Genomic DNA, 17,003 nt, shown 5'->3' on the forward strand with positions numbered 1-17,003 from the left:
TCTGCCCCCACCTCTGCTTGATCCCTCTGCTTCTCCTGAGCCTGGTTTCCCCCTCCAGGAATTCCCATTTCCCTGGGGGAATTTCCACATCCACCACTCCTTTTCCTAACTGTGATTTTTTTTCTTGCCTGGCATTCACCCCTGGAAATTCCCTGGGCATGGCTGTGCAGAAATCCTCAGGCTCCTGCTGGGGACTGGGAGTGAGGAGTGGGCACCGACCCCTCCTTGTCCTGGGTGCTGCCCAGGCTGGGTGTTCCCGGTGATTCCCTGAAAAACACACGGGTCCCATTTTCTGGGGGTGCAGGAGGCTGGCAGGAGCCCTTGGCACAGGCTGGGGGGGGCACACGGTGTCCTTGGGTGGCAGCAGGGGACAGGGTGGCCCTGGCAGGAGCTCCCTGGGACTTTTCCATTCCCCACACGCCTCCCGAGCTCTGACGTGTCTCTTTTCCCCTTGGCAGCGCTGGAGCTCTGGATCCACTCATCTCCTGCCCACTTTGGGCAAAGCCCAGCATTTCCTCCGCTTTGCCCAACACCTTTTCTCTGTCACAAAGGGGGATTTGGTGTCCCCCAGCCCCTGTCACACCCTGGGCTGTTTTTCCCGGTGGTTTGGAAGCTCCATCCCTCTCCCAGTGTCAGCCCATTCTGTAGGGAGGTGACAAACCCGGCGGGGGCCGAGCCGGGAGGGGGGAATTCCGTGGCAAACAGATGGACAAATCCCCAGTTGTTTTCCTGGAGAGCCGATTTCCCAAGCCCACGGCCGGCTCCTCTCGTCCTGTTCCGAGCCCTCTCACGCTCCCTGGGTGTTTCTCCCAGCACAGCCCCGCTGGAATGTCAGCTGGACATTCCGGGCTGCTGCCAGCGCCGACGCACTCGGGCCATGCCCAGAAGTTCGCTCATTCCTCGCTCCGGAGCCGCAGCGAGCACAGGCAGCGCCCCGAGGCTCGGGCGCGGCACCCGGAGCGCACCTGCAGCCGCAGGTGAGGCTGGGCTGGGCTCCGGGCAGGGGGATGGGGATGGGCACGGGTTTGGGGCGCTGCTCTGGGGAGGGTCTGGCTGGAGGGAAGGGACAGGAGGCACCTGGGGCTGGGGGGGGGTGTCTGCAGGGAGCTGGTTTCTCCATGGTGCTCGTGGAATGGATGAAAGTGTTGGGGTGGGAGGGGAGGGAGGTGCTGTGGAGAAAGGGAGCAGGGGAGTGAAGGAACCTGTGCCCTTTTCTGCAGAGTGGAGGCACCGGGTCTGTGGTGGCACCATGTCCATGGTGGTACTGGGTCCATGGTGGCACTGGGTCCATGGTGGCACTGGGTCCGTGGTGGCACTGTGTCTGAGGTGGTTTCAGGTCCATGGTGGCACTGGGTTTCTGGTGGCACTGTGTCTGTGGTGGTTCCAGGTCCATGGTGGCACTGGGTTTGTGCTGGTTCCAGGTCCATGGTGGCACCATGTCCGTGGTGGCACCATGTCCGTGGTGGCACTGGGTTTCTGGTGACACTGGTCCATGGTGGCACTGTGTCTGTGGTGGTTCCAGGTCCATGGTGGCACCAGGTGCCCGCTCTGGGTTCCATGCAGGGTTGGTTGTGCCTCCAGGTGAGCTCCAGCAGCAATCTCAGCCACCTTCTCCTCTTGCCTTTTAATGAAGCCAAGAACCTCCTCAGAACTCACCCCTGGAGCTCTGAGAGGCTCCTGGAGCAGGGAGGTGGCACTGAGGAGTGACACTGAGGAGTGGCCAGGAGGGGTGGCACTGACAGCACAGAGCTCTTGTTTTTAAAGGGATTTTACATTTTGATATTCCCGGGTGTTTCTGCACAAGGACCCAGCTCAGCCTGGCTGTGCATTTCCCTCCAGCCCTGTTTGGGATGGGATGGGGCAGGTGCCACTCATATTTTAGAGAATTGACCCTGCCTGGTTCCTTTTGGCTCAGTTTGGAGTCGGGGATGCACAGCCTGTTTAGCTGGGACTCCTTTGACCTTTGGCCCTGCCTGGGAGCAGTGACAATGCCAGGGGAGCAGCACTGTCCCAGCTCTGGGGCAGAACTCATCCAGCTCCAGCCCTGCCAGCAGCAGGGACACTTCCACAGCTTCTCCAAAGCCTCATCCCTTTCCTGCAGAATGGAATATTTCTCTTCTGTGCTGAGGAAAATTCTCCATATCCTCCTCCTCCTCTCCACCTGCAGCACCTGAGCTGCTTTTCCTGTAGCTGAGAGAAAAACGCTGATGGATCCTGGTTTTGCTCGGAGGGTCTGGATTTATCTGTAATTCTGTGTATTTTTAGTGACGTAAATATCTCCTGGCATTTGTGATACCTTGAGCCAGTGGAAGTGATTTATTCCCAGTGTCTTGTTTCAGGGGAGCTCAGTGTTCTCAGGAACATTTATCTGCTCCGAATGGATGAGCTGCTTCCCAGCAGAAACTCCCAGAAAAGAACCTCCTTCTCCTGCTGCAAATCCTGCCCCGAGTCTTGCTTGGGAGAAAACATTCGGGAGCTTTATCAAATTGTGGATTTTTTTCCCCAACTCCCTTTGCAATGCTGAGGTTGCCAGAGCTGTCAGGGGGTTGTGCAGCCTTGGACTGTCTCAGAAACAAGAAAGGATTTAAGTTGTGTTGTTCCCTGCTCCTAAGAGGTGTTATGACAAATCCGCTTGCTTTTGGCTTTTCTCCTTCTTTTTAAGGATGGGAGGAAGGGAGGGGAGAAGCTGCACAAAACAAACCTGCGGTTCCCGAGGCAGAAAATCCTCTTTAAAAATTGCCACAACTTAACAAAATGCTTTTATTAACGCTCCGAGGAGTTGCTTTCTTCCCGGCTGGAAAACGCCCGGCTCGGGAGCCTGGCTTTGTTCCTCCAGGGAAGGAAATTGTAGAGCAGGAATTCCTGTCAAAAGAGGAATAATGAGAGGGGGGAAAACCCATCCTGGGGGAGATGAAGGAGCTACTGGTGCGTTCCGAGGTGGGAGTGGCTCTTCCATCCCACTCCATCCCACTGCTCCAGGTGGGAACAAAGCAGGGACCTGAGCCAGGAGCTTCTCCCTTGGGCAGGGGAAGGGGAGATCTGAGCATCACAGAACATCCCGAGCTGGAAGGGACCCCGAGGGATCATCCTGAGCTCTGGATCCTTCCTGCAGGATGGGAAATTTGCTCTGAGCCAGCGGATCCAGCTCCGGGTCAGTGCTGGCTCAGTTCCTGCCCACCAGGGAAGCTCCAGGTGCTCCCAGGAGGTGCCACCACCCCTCTGCTGTGTCCTGGCTCCTGCACCAGGAGGGTGACAGGGTCACATCTGTCCCGTGGGGCTGCCAGGGGTGGAGCTGCTCACCTGGAGGCTTTCCTGGCAGAACTGGGTCTTGCAAAGGCATCACTGACCCCTGGCAGAAACTGCAAAGCTCCCCAGGTTGTGCTGAAGCTGGAGCACTCAGAAGAAAGAGCCTGTGCTGCCACGGACCCACCCTCAAATGATGATTTTAATATTTTTTCCCATCCCTGTGAGTCTGGGATGTGGAGTGTCCACGTCTGCTATTCCAGCTCCTTTCTGCTGTCCCTGGTGCCTGTGGGATTCAGTTCCTGATGTCCCAGAGCCATCCATGGGTTTCTTGAGAGGAATGGGGGAAGGAGCAGATGCTGCTGGGGATGCACCACGGATGTGCTCTGTGATTTCCCTTCACTGCAGCTTTAGAGCCGAGACTTGTTGCTGTCAGAATCAAGGAGAAATTTCTGGAATCAGGCATGGATCCATTGCTGGGTGCAGAGTGGAAAGCTGGGTATGAACCCTGCTGTGACACATCCACATCCCCTGGGTGTGTCTGACAGCCTGGGAAGGAAATGCTCCTGCTGCTGTTCTGGTGTTAAATGACAGGGAATGTCCCAAACTGAGTTTTTTGGAAGGTGTAGAAGTTGTTGCTCACCCCACCCGCAGTGTTGTAAGGCAAGGGAGTGCCTGGGGGCTTGTAGGGTCTTTATAACAACACAAGGAATGTCCCAGGGAAGCCTGAGGCCACCCTAACACAGCATCACAGCATCAGTGCAGTGTGTTAATAATCTGTCCATGGAATCCCTGATCTTGCTGCCTTGATGTCACTCACAGCTCTTCTTGATCTCTGTTTCTTGTCCCCACACAAGGAAACTGGGACATTCCTGGACTCTGTGTCAGGCTGGGGCTCCCTGCCAGCCCCTGAGCACTGACAGATCTTACCCCCCACCCCAGCTGCTGGGTGTTCCTTCTCCTCTAACTCCTTGGCTTGGGTTGCAATACAGGATGTGGCCAGAAATGTGGATTCTGTCCCCATCTGTTGCAGCCGGGTGGGGCAGTGACCCTGATCTCCTGGCACATATTCTCTGCTAATGGGCCATTTTTAAACCAGCTGGGGCAATCATCTTTACCTTTCCCATGACCCACCCTTCATCCAGGAGGTATCTCCTGTTAATGGGCCATTGTTACAAACTGGCAGTGATCTTTATCTCCTGGCACACATTCTCTGCTAATGGGCCATCTTTAAACTAGCTGGGGCAATCATCTTTATCTTTCTCACAGCCCATCCTCCCTCCAGGAGATATCTCCTGTTCATGGCCATTGAGTCCCAGTGCATGACTGATAAAATTCCATCATCCCACTGGGAGATGCTCCAGCCAGGGGAGGAGCCAAGCCTTTCCTACCCAGATAAAAACTGACATTTGGAACACCAGAGCACCTTTCCCACTGGATTCCAGAGGAAAGCCAGACCTTTCCACATCATCCCTGGAGCTTCAGAGGAAACTGCACCTTCTCCAGGAGCACTGCTCCAGCTGAACCACATCTGCCACTGCAGGAGGATGCAGCCACCATTGAATGGGACTGCTGCCACCACCCTGACTGACTGACGGGTGTCAGCTTGGATTCTGACTCTGGCAGTGTTTTGGGATTGTTCTTTGTAATACTGTATTTCTATTTTAATTTTCCTAGTAAAGAACTGTTATTCCTAATTCCCATCTCTTTGTCTGAGGGCACCTTAATTTCAAAATTATAATAATAATTTGAAGGAAGGGGGTTTTACATTCTCCTTTTCAAAGACAAGCTTTTGCCTTTATTGACAGATACCTGTCCTCCAAACCAGGACACTCCTTAATTCCCTCTGTTTTACAGATTCCATTGGTGAAAAACCAGCGTGGAGGAAAACCCAGCATTGGGAAAACACCGGAGTGGGTGAAAACTGTCCTGGCACTGCCCATCCCAACCTGTGCTTCCCACCTCTGAGTGCTGCTGCTGAAGGAGTGCCTGGCACCATGGTGGGGCAGAACCCTGGCGAGGGCAGGGCTGCTGTGCTCCTGCAGCCCTTTGTGCACCAGGTGGGCGGCCACACCAGCATGCTGACCTACGACGAGCACACCATCTGCAAGCCCCTGGTGTCGCAGGAGCTGAGCTTCTACGAGTCCCTGCCCCTGGCCATGAGGCAGTTCACACCTCAGTACAAAGGTAAGGGCAGCTCCAGAGCTCTCAGCTTCCTCAAAAGCATCCCCAGCTGTAGGAGAGTGTTGGATGTGACGTGGTCAGGAGGGTGGTGAGGGATGGAGGGATTTTTATAAGGCACGTCTTGAAACTTTTGGTTTATTGCACAGGGTGTGGATAAAAAGGGCCCTGCAACAGCTCAGAGCAGGGCAGAAAGAGAGAGGGGGTAGTGAGAGTTCTAAGACATAAAAGAGTGGTAAGAGAGGGAGGAAGAGAAGGAAGTAAGAGAGTGATTTTCTCGTTTACAATACAATAAATCTTCTATGTTGAATATTCTAATTTCCACTACCCAATCTAATACAAGATACAAATCCTACAGCATTTACATACAGCCTATAAGAATCATTACATTACCATAATGTGGTGTACTTTAAACCCTAAAAATGACTCTGGAGCCCTTTCTGCCAAGCTAGCAGGGTCTTCTCTGACCTTTGGACCATTGTTCTATCAATAGGGGATTACTTTTGGCCAGCCATCCTATTGTCTTCTAGTTATTTACTAACTAAGGTTTGGTATCTCAAGGATGGCTTTCATTTCAATCTTGCTTATGGTTTCCATATTCTCAAAATCTTTTGCTAGCCAGTCATATTTGTAAGGTTTTCCTGATTCATCCTTCCCAGTACCCAGCTGCTGCAGGTGAGGCCTTTGCAGGCACAGAGGATTTTCCTGCCTGTCCCTGTGCTTGCTGCTCCATCCCTGATCCCCATTGCCAGCCCCTGGAAAGCAGCACTGGGATTTTTTTAAGGCATCCTCCCTTCCCTTTCTTATTCCTTCAGTATTTTGTGCTTTTACTGCCAGACTTGTGCTGCTCATAAAGCTCCTGACCCTGGCTTTTGGGGGAGGCGAGAAGCTGGGTTGTCACGTAAAAACTTAAAATATCTCCTGGTCCTTCAGCATTGCAGCAAAGAGCTCAGTCAGCCATGGCTCTTCCAGCCCAATTCTCCCTTTCCCAGAAAGTCGGGGGCCTCTGCAGATTTATGGGACAATATTAAAAAGATGCTTAAGGGAGAAAAGTTTCCTGTGAGCGGTTTCCTCTGGCGGGAGCTGGGTGCTGCAGTGCAGCTGATCAAGCTGTTAAACAGTCCCAGTTTAACCAGTCCAGGGGTGCCCTGGTTATTCAAACCTTTTTGTCTTTTCCTCTGCTGTTTCAAACCCCAGTGAGTTTTATGATGAGGGGAAATCGAAAAGAAATTCCTGCATTGGGCTCACAGGTTTATTCCTCTGTCTGCTGGGCCAGGCAACTCCAGAGGTGGGACAATTTCCTGTGAGGATGATGAGGGGCATGAGCGACCCAGGGGGATGATCCTGGTGGCTCCATCCCCCATTCACACGTGTCCATGTGCCTAATCTCTATTTCTGGGCTGTGGGAACAGCCCTGGGACCATTATGTAATGGTGACATTCTCCACAATGGGGATCAAATATCATCCAAGCCTCACCCTGAGCCCGTGGTTTTCCTGCTTGCCTCACCCATATCAGGCAGTTTGCTGACCTTGGGACCAGCTTTTATCCCTTTTGAAGGCCCAGTTGAGTTCTCAGGGGGATGCTGGGCTTGTTTTCCAGCCCAGTTCTGCTCAGGTTCCCAGTGCCCTCGGCAGGAGATGAATATGCTTGTAAACACAAAAATAAACCCACCAGGGCAGAGTTACAGAGTGAAACCTCCTGAGATGCCACCAGCATGGTGACAGCACCCAGAAATACCCTCTGGCTCCTCACTAGGGGATTGGGGTGTCAGTGACCCCAAAAGCCAGCACAGGCAGGATCCCAAGGCTGTGCAGAGATGTTTGTTCACTGCAGCAAAGGAGGAGCTCTGGGGGTGTCTGCCACACACAGGTCATGGCAGGACACCTGCAAACCCCCGTGGAATCCCCCCAAGAAACAAAAAACACTTTTCAGGCTGAGCTGTAGGTATTTTTGAAGATTGAATTTCCAGCTGGGAGGAGGGAGAGGATGACATTCCCTTCCAATTTAACGCTCTGTTCTCGCCTTTGAAAATCTCCCCATTAATTTTCATATTAATGGCTGATATTTAACAACTCTTACTTTCACGCTATATAGAAGTTTTTTTTTGGGGCCAGCCCGTCAGCACTATGCAAATGAACACAGCCCTGCTGATTGCAGGCAGGAACTGGGACAGTTTTTAAGGTTATGGTGTTTGCAATCGAGGCTCTGGTCGCCTCCCTGTGACTTTTTAAAATGAAAAAGGCTTTGATTTAGGCAAAAGACACGATGTTTTTTTTTTTTTGTTTTTTTTTTTCTTTCCCATGCCTACATCCCCTGAAAATGTGAAGCAGTCATCCAGGCTGAGAGGAGATTTGTTTGCTCTTAGAAATATGGATTTTTAAAGAATGGGACTCGGGGAAAAGGCATGAGGAAGATGGAACTCCCTGAGTTCACCACAGAGGGCTGGGAAGGCTAAAAATATTCCTTTTCCTCCTGATGAAGGTGTGCAAAAATATTTCTTTTGCCCCTGATGAAGGTCTGAAAAACTATTTCTTTCCCCCCCTGATGAAGGTTTGCAAAAATATTTCTTTTCCCCCGATGAAGGTCTGAAAAAATATTTCTTTTCCCCCCTGATGAAGGTGTGCAAAAATATTCCTTTTCCCCCTGATGAAGGTTTGCAGCCCCTCAGAGCAGCCTGGGTAGATTTTCCCCCATTTCTGTGCAAAATCAGCCCATTTAACCCAGCCTGTTCACAGTAATGCTGATAGAACAGCAGAAGCGACCAGCAATGCTTGTGGTGAGGGGAAAAACCCAAAATTTTGGGGTGCAGGACCCAGGGAGGGACTGGGGAGGGATGGCTCCCCCAGTGGGGGTGGCTGCAGGGCCAGTTCAGGTGGGGAAACCCCCCTGAGGCAGCAGAACTCGACAGGCACGGGAGGCAAAGCCTCTGCTCAGTGTTTGCTGCCTGGAACCAAGTGTGAAATGGAGAGAAGGAGCTTTGCACGTTTGTTTGCTTTGGCACCTCTGCTGGGAGAGCAGAGCTGTTTGCTGAGCTGCTGAGATCATCTCCCACACGCCCAGCAGACCTGGGGAGGATGCCCTGGGCACAGCTGGATCCAACCCAGCTCCCCAAATGCCCAGCAAACCCCTGGGAACATCTGGATCCAGCCCAGCTCCCCAAATGCCCAGCAAACCCCAGGGCACATCTGGATCTAACTCATCTTCCTAAATGCCCAGCAAATCGCTGGGCACATCAGGATCCAGCCCAGCTCCCCAAATGCCCAGCAAACCCCAGGGCACATCTGGATCTAACTCATCTTCCTAAATGCCCAGCAAATCGCTGGGCACATCAGGATCCAGCCCAGCTCCCCAAATGCCCAGCAAACCCCTGGGCACATCTGGATCCAGCCCAGTCCCCCAAATGCCCATCAGACCCCTGGGCACATCTGGATCCAGCCCAGTCCCCCAAATGCCCATCAGACCCCTGGGCACATCTGGATCCAGCCCAGTCCCCCAAATGCTCATCAGACCTCCTGGGCCCAGCTGGATCTAACTCATCTTCCTAAATGTCCAGCAAATCGCTGGGCACATCTGGATCCAACCCAGTCCCCCAAATGCCCATCAAACCCCTGGGCACATCTGGATCCATCCCAGCTCCCCAAATGCCCATCAGGCCTGCTGGGCACATCTGGATCCAGCCCAGTCCCCCAAATGCCCAGCAAACCCCTGGGCACATCTGGATCCAGCCCAGCTCCCTGTATGCCCAGCTGGGCTCCTTCCTTTGCTTTGGCTGCTCCCACTGCCCTGTCCCTGATCCCTGTCCTCTCTGGGAGCTGGCAGCCCCCTGAGCCCCAAATCACAGATTGAACCAGACTGGAAAAACCTTTGAGATCACTGAGTCCAGCCTCTGACCTGACACCTCCCCTGGCACTGAGTGCCACATCCAGGCCCTTTTGGACAGACAATTCCAGTGCCAAATTTCTTCCAGCAAAGAATTTTTTTTTTTTTTTCCCCTGACATTTAACCTAAACTTCCCGTGGTGCAGCTTAAGGCTGTGCTGGAAGAAGGAGCGTGGGGAGGCTCAGGCGGCCGTGGCGGGGCGGGCTGGCGTTATCAGCCTTTCCCAGAAAGGTCAGAGCCCGCGGCGGTGACATCGGTGACATTCCTGCATGTCACTTGAGACGCGCACTCAGCCCAGCCCCGTGCCAGGGCTGGGCTAAATCCGTGCTGGGCTGGCTGGCATTTGAGCCCTGTGATTCCTGTCAGAGTCAGGGAAAATTGCAATGTTCAAATGCAGAGTGGTGTTTTAAGCATTCAGGGTGGAAAAAAATAACCTCTGCTCACAGTGCTGGTGTCTGTCATGCACAAACAGCGGGGGTGTGACACTGCAGCCCCCTGTGGGGTGTCTGGGTGCTGGTTCCTGGTGCTGGGGGGAAGGACACGAGCATGACAATGAGTGGCAGCAGTGCCAGCCCAGGGCCACATCCCTGCCCTGCTCCTGGAGCTCTCCAAATAAAAGGAGCTGTTGGCACCCTGGGCGTCCTTGGAAAATGTCTTGTCCCCAACCCTCCCTTTGCTTCCTGCCAATGAAAAGTGTTTCCAGCCTCGTGCTGTCTTTAAAAAGCACTTAAATCCCTTGTGATAAGTAAGCTGGGAGCCCCTGATCTGGAGCAGGGGCTTTTCTGGGTCACCTGGGGCACAGCAGAGCTTGGAGAGATGGGGGACAGAGGAGGCAGGTTTCAAACTCAGCTCCAGAGGGGGAACACTTGAAAATCATGAGAGTATTTTCCAGAATCCCAGCCTAATGATGCTTTATTTGGCTTGAAATCAGAGTGGGATCACCAAAACACGAGGTGGTGGCAAACTGGTGGCCAGGACTCTGATACATCATGGGCTCATGTGTCTTGTTTGTTTTCCTATTTCCCAGGTATTGTGTCTGTGCACCTCAAGAAGGACAGTCTGGGCAACCTGACCCTGATTGCCAGCCCTGGCCTGGGCCAGCCAGACAGTGCTGGTGGTGACCCTGCTGTCACCTTGTGGCACAAGTGCAAGTGGAGCCACACCCAGGTCACCAAGACCTTCAAAGACAGGTGAGGGTCTGTCAGTCCCTGCAATTCCCCTGGTTGGCATCGGCCACTTGGGTGGGGTTGGAATGGGTTTGGGATGGGGTTGGGATGGGTTCAGTGGCAAAAGCAGCCCAGCCAGGTGAACAACAGCAAAGCCAAGGTCTGTGTGTGTGGTTCTGCTCTTCCCTGGCATGGGGATGGAGTGGGGTGGATCTGGGATGTTGTTGCTCAAATATGTGCCTCAAATTCTGCTCCAAACCCCATTCCTTGGAGCACAGCACGCTCCAGGAGAGGAGAGGCCATGGGAGAACAGTCACTGAGCATGGAACGTCCCTTTGTTGGCAACAGAGGGACATCAGTTCCATCCCATCCCATCCCATCTCATCCCAGGTAGAGCTCTCCCAGGAAGGCTCCCAGTGCTCCCAGCAGGACACCCTTCATCCCAAACTGGTTCAGAGCAGCCATGGGACTGAAGGTGGACTGTCCCTGCCATGGAGCTGCTGCCTTTGGAGTGGTGGATTGGGATGAGTGAGGCCAAGGAATGACCCCCAAGGAGAACAGATCTCCTCATCACTTTTTCCCTCCCTCCCCTCCTTGGAGCCAGCCCCTCCAAATTGGGAATCATTCCCATTGTTGGACCATTTGCCTGTGCTGTGCCCATTAGTTGGATAAATAGAGATCCCTGGCAGCTGGGGCTGTGAATGGCTTTTCAAAGGAGCCAGCACACTTTAAATTATAATGAAAAAAAAAGTATTGGCAGGCAGCAGTAGCTGGCTTTCTGAAAATTACTGTTATGGAGTAACAAAGGATCTCTGCAGGTTGGACATGATCAATATTGTTCCTTTGAGAGTCCCTGAAAATCCACCTTATCAAGTTTGAGGCTCTATAGAAAAAAAAAAAAAAAAAAAAGAGGGAAGGGAATATTCTCCTCTGGAACTTAAAAACCTGACATGTCCCTTTGTGTGCTTTGTCTAGCTGCCCTGGGAAGATGCTTTTGAGGACAGACCTTCAGTACCACACAGATTCCCTTTTGGAAGATGCAAATGGGAAGCAGGCAGAAAGGAAGAGCTACAACCCCTGGGGGCTGCACTGTCACCGGCAGCACCTGAACCGCATGTCCTCCAAGCACAGCGAGAACAAACTCCACCGTATCCTTTCTGCTCTCCCCTCTCCAGCACACTCCTGGCTGCAGAAAACAGCTGGAATTCAGTGCAGGGTTTATTGCATCCCCTCCTCTGCACAGACCCTGGGAAAAAAAGGAATATTTCTGTTATCTTCTCTCGCTGTTAAAAAAAGAAGAAAAAAAAAACCGTTTCCCATAAAGAGTTCTCAGCAGAAGTCAAAGATCCCCTTGGCATACATTTAAAAACACAACTATACAGGAATTAGCAGCTGCCTCGCCTTTTATTTTCCTATTACACTTCATTACCCACCAGTCATGTGAGTAATAGAGTTTAACAACTTCCCCCACCCACCGGAGCCAGCTCGGCACCCAGGGAAGGTGTCGGAGTGACAGCCCAGGGCTACAGTGTCACTGGAGAATGGAGCTGTTGGGGCTTTAATTGGTAGGGTTGTAGTACAGTAAATTAACTGGAATTGGCAGCGAGAGGCCCATAGCAATGACACGTTGGAGAAATTGGCTCAGAAAGTCTCATTACAGTTGTGAGCTGTTATGGAGAGTGTCAGCAGTTGCTTTGATTTAAGGCCTCTTTCAATTAGAATTTAAAAGTATTGGGTTTCCCTTAAGTCACGCTCCAGAGTTTCTCCTGCTGGAAAACGTGGTGTCCAAGTGCAGCTATCCCTGCATCCTGGACCTGAAGATGGGCACTCGGCAGCACGGGGATGATGCCTCGGAGGAGAAGAAAGCTCGGCACATCAAGAAGTGTGAGCAGAGCACCTCGGCCTCGCTGGGCGTGCGCATCTGCGGCATGCAGGTACGGCCTCCGCCCCCTCCTCCCTGGGCCAGGAAAATTAAACACAAACTCCGGAGGTTGACGTCCAAAAAGGAGGCAGAGGAGCCTTTTGATTTGTTTGAATAAAGGGAGAGGCCATGGGGTATTGCTCTGGGGTCTGTCAGATTTTTGGAGGATGCAGCCTCATTTTTATCCTGATTTCCCTCTCTCTTTCCCCATGGGCTGAGGTATTTGAGAGGCACAGAATTCCCAGAACCCTTGATACCTGAGATTCCCCTCTAATATACAATCCTCCCTTTTAATTTGTAATTCTTATAGAATCATGTTTTTTCCCCATTGCTTCTTTCAATATCCAGTTTCATTTATCAGTAAACCTGCAGTTTGTCTGTAAAGGCAAATATCTTTTTCGCCCCCATTCATCAATAAGTGGAATCCTTCCCATTTGTTTTACCTCTCAGTGCTGGTTTTATCTACCAGCAGACCCACAGCTCGTTTGTAAAGACAAATCCTTCATTTCCCTCAGTTGGAACCAAGCTGGAATCTCCAGGGGCTCTTGGCTGGTGTGAATTGAAGGAATTTTTTCTCTTTCCACCCCAAACTGTAAAAAGTGGCCTCTCAGAGAGGGTGTAAAATATGGCACATTTAGGGTGACCCTTTCTCTGTGCCACTGCCACAGTGTGAGCAGCTGGAACCCCTCACCCCTTCTGAGATGCTGCTTTTACACACAGATTCCTGCTCAGCTCTTGGCTGCTGCACAGAAAATCCCCAAAAGCAACAGATTGCCCCATTTGTGCTTTCACTGAGCCACCCCATCTCAGAGCTGTGAGAGCCAGGGGTTCATTTTGGACTAAATTTCTCCTGCTGGGAATCACCATCTTTCCTCCTGGAAACCCAAATCTTGTCTTTCCCTCACTCACTATTCTCAAGCAGGTTTCAAAACCCTGCCTGAAGGATAATATGAGAGTTAAGAGAATAGAATATAAAGCAAAATGATAAATCAAGTTAAAACCCCACGTGCTTTTCTGATCTCTGGCATCTTGCTATGGGCAGAGTTAAACTTTAGTGGTCATAGTGATGCCTTGGAGTGGTGCCTAGAAAAGAGGCTAGACAGAGTTAAGAGAATAAAGTGAGGATTTATTAAAGGCCTTCAATAGATACACCTTGGGCAGTCAAAGCCTCCCAGAGGCTACACCCAAGATGGACCATGGTGATGAGTCTTTCAGACAGATACAAGTTTGCTCTGTTTGCATTTCAGGGGTTAATTCTCCAATTACAGCTCCAGGTAATGAAGTCACATTCCCTCATTTCTCTCCTCCCCAATTCACTTTTGTTTGTACTTTTCAGGGCCTGAGGCTGTAGGGTGTCCTTGGGTCCCAAGCCCAGAGGAATTGTTTTGTCTGACCAAAGTGTGCCAGTGTCAAATGTTAACTTGTAGTTAACACTTTATGTGAAATTAATATGAAGTTTAGAGTTATGCAGTAATGCAGTGCAGGATTTGAAAAATATAAAGCCTAAAATCTTAAAGCACTATTCCTTGATCCCTTGCAGCTCAGGATATTCTGATTTTATGGATTATTCATCTGTCTAGTTTGAAGGACAGGTGTCTGCTAAGAAAGACAGAAGCCTCTCTTTAAAATGGAGAATGTAAAACCCCTCCCTCCAAATTATTATAATTTTGAAATTAAAGGGCTCTCAGGCAAAGATATGGGAATTAGGAATAACAGTTCTTTACTAGGAAAATTAAAATAGAAATGCAGTATTACAAAGAACAATCCCAAACCCTGCCAGAGTCAGAATCCAAGCTGACACCCGTCAGTCAGTCAGGGTGGTGGCAGCAGTCCCATTCCATGGTGGCTGCATCCTCCTGCAGGGGCAGATGTGGTTCAGCTGGAGCAGTGCTCCTGGAGAAGGTGCAGTTTCCTCTGAAGGTCCAGGGATGATGTGGAAAGGTCTGGCTTTCCTCTGGAATCCAGTGGGAAAGGTGCTCTGGTGTTCCAAATCTCAGTTTTTATCTGGGTAGGAAAGGCTTGGCTCCTCCCCTGGCTGGAGCATCTCCCAGTGGGATGATGGAATTTTATCAGTCATGCACTGGGACTCAATGGCCATGAACAGGAGATATCTCCTGGAGGGAGGATGGGCTGTGGGAAGATAAAGATGATTGCCCCAGCTGGTTTAAAGATGGCCCATTAGCAGATAATGTGTGCCAGGAGATAAAGATCACTGCCACACCCAGTTTGTAACAATGGCCCATTAACAGGAGATATCTCCCACAGAGATAAGAATCGCTGCCACACCCAGTTTGTAACAATGGCCCATTAACAGGTGATAGCTCCTGGATGAAGGGTGGGTCATGGGAAAGGTAAAGATGATTGCCCAGCTGGTTTAAAGATGGCCCATTAGCAGAGAATATCTCCCACAGAGATAAGAGTCACTATTTTCAGCAGGTGGTGATAGAAATCATACTTTTAGTCCTGTACTGCAACCTAAGACATCCTCCCTTCCCTTGCAGGTTTACCAGGCAGACACTGGGCATTTCCTGTGCAAAGACAAATACTTTGGCAGGAAGCTGTCGGCGGAGGGGTTCCGGCAGACGCTGCGGCAGTTCCTGTGCAGCGGGAACCAGCTGCGCACGGAGCTGCTGGAGCCCATCATCCTGCGCCTCAAGGCCCTGCTGGCCGTCATCAGGAAGCAAAGCTCCTACAGGTTCTACTCCAGCTCCCTCCTCATCATTTACGACGGGCAGGAGCACAAGGAGAGCGCGGATCATCACCTGCCCTTCCCCAAAAGTCACGGCACGAACCCCTCCAGGGTGGATGTGAGGATGATTGACTTTGCCCACACCACCTTCAAAGGCTCTAAGAGTAACCCCAGCTCTACCCTGTACGACGGGCCCGACCACGGCTACATCTTTGGCCTGGAGAACCTGATTAAAATCCTTCAGAGCCTGTCAGAAGGGAAGTGAGAATTTCTGTGAAACGGCCTGGATTTCCTAGTGACTGATAGCCCTGAAAATCCTGCCTGGGGTCGGCTGCGTGGGACCCTCTGGCTGCTGGATATGGCATGGAATTAGCATGGATAAATCAGGAAGTGCTGAAAATTCTCCGTGTGCCATCGCTGAACTGAAGTGTGGAAAGCAGAGAGCTGGAAGAATCTGCTCTCTCTGCCATCCATCAGAAGATTTATTTTCCTTTCTGGTTTTACTGCTGTCCTTGATTTATTTGTGAGCCGAAGAAAGCATTACTTGGGAAGAGTCTTAATGATAAACCAGGAGCTGCTCGCCCTGCAGATGAGCAGGTTTGGGGCAGGAATGAACAGATGGAGTTTTCCTTTGGAGTTTCCCTTCTTGCTCCTGCTCAGGTGGGAGGGTAAAACACCCTCCAACATTCCCAGTGCCCCTGGTCAGGATTCTCTGTGCATGTGTTCAGACCAAGAGCTGCGCCTCTCCAAGCTTTAACATCCCTGTGAGGTTATAACAGGGGATTTTCCATGGATTTTCTAGGAAAGAAGCTTCATTTGGGCTGGAAGCGTGGGAATGCGAGGACTCTGTCAGGTACCAGCCACAAAAGAACATTCACATCAAGGGATTTTTGCTTAAAAAACAAATACAAGGAAAAAAAAAGTAAAAAAAGTGTGAGATTGAGTCAAGGACTGGACGTCAAAGGTCACCCAGAAATTCTTTGATACAAATACTGTGTGTGTGTGTATGTGTGTGTGTGTGTGCGTGTGTGTTTGGAGACAGTAACAAAAGACTCTAAAAATAATGTTTACAGCTTTTGTGGACTGATTTTATTGTTATGACGGAACAAATACAATTCCTTCCTGCATGGTGTGGGAAATCTGAAGGAAAAGTCTTTGCACAAGGAATGGAGCTACAGAACTCCACTACCGGGGAGTGGGGATATAAATAAAATTGTGGAAGTAACTCCCGCTGTTGTCCATCTCTTTTTCCCTCCTGAGCATCCTTGAGCTACATTATCCTTTGTTTAAGCCTGTAATTTTTTAAGAGAGCCACAGGTTTAAACACCAGATCCCAAGGGAGACGCTTCACTTGGATTTCCAGCAGAAAGCTGGGGAGTTTCTGCAATTTATAGCAGGAAAATTTAAGACATCTGGCCCAGCTGTGTATTTTGCTTGGCCCAGAATCCACTTGGGAAGATTCTTGTTCAGAGTCTTGGGTTATTGCTTGACCACAAACTGTAAAAAAAAGCCGCAAAAACCCAATTTCAGCAGGAATTGAGCCACGGGTTGTCCTGGGTCACATCAAAAATCTGTGATAAGACTTTGTGGCTTTGTGGGTGAGTTTGTGCAGGACACAGGGTGGATGAGAAGAGTCTGTGACACCACAGCCAGAGCTCCTCTTTGGGCAGCCCCTCACTCTTCACTGCTGCACAAAAAACAACTTGTTGGTTGAATAATTAGAAAAATTATTTTCTATAATTTTTCTTCCCTTTTTACCCCTCATACACCTGCACAATGTGGCTGCCTCATCCCTGGGAGTGTCCAAGGATGAGACAGTGGGAGGTGTCCCTGCCCATGGCAGGGGTGGGATGAGATGGGATTTAAGGTCCCTTCAACTCAAATCATCCTAAATCCTGTGAAGGGAGGCTGAGGGACCTGGG

The 17,003-nt window shown here is 50.9% G+C and overlaps 1 protein-coding gene across 1 annotated transcript; it reads left to right on the forward strand.

Annotated features, from left to right (window-relative positions):
* Window positions 1-489: 489 nt before the first annotated feature.
* Window positions 490-16,306, forward strand: IP6K3 (inositol hexakisphosphate kinase 3). The gene is made up of 6 exons (XM_079327367.1): window positions 490-977; window positions 5,101-5,430; window positions 10,333-10,495; window positions 11,447-11,619; window positions 12,230-12,405; window positions 14,894-16,306. Exons 1-6 carry the CDS (start codon window positions 878-880, stop codon window positions 15,344-15,346), a joined length of 1,395 nt encoding a protein of 464 aa, XP_079183493.1. The 5' UTR covers window positions 490-877; the 3' UTR covers window positions 15,347-16,306.
* The last annotated feature ends 697 nt before the right edge of the window (window positions 16,307-17,003 follow it).

The sequence above is a fragment of the Erithacus rubecula genome, assembly GCF_903797595.1.
Source record: "Erithacus rubecula genome assembly, chromosome: 26".
NCBI classification, from domain to species: Eukaryota; Metazoa; Chordata; class Aves; order Passeriformes; family Muscicapidae; genus Erithacus; species Erithacus rubecula.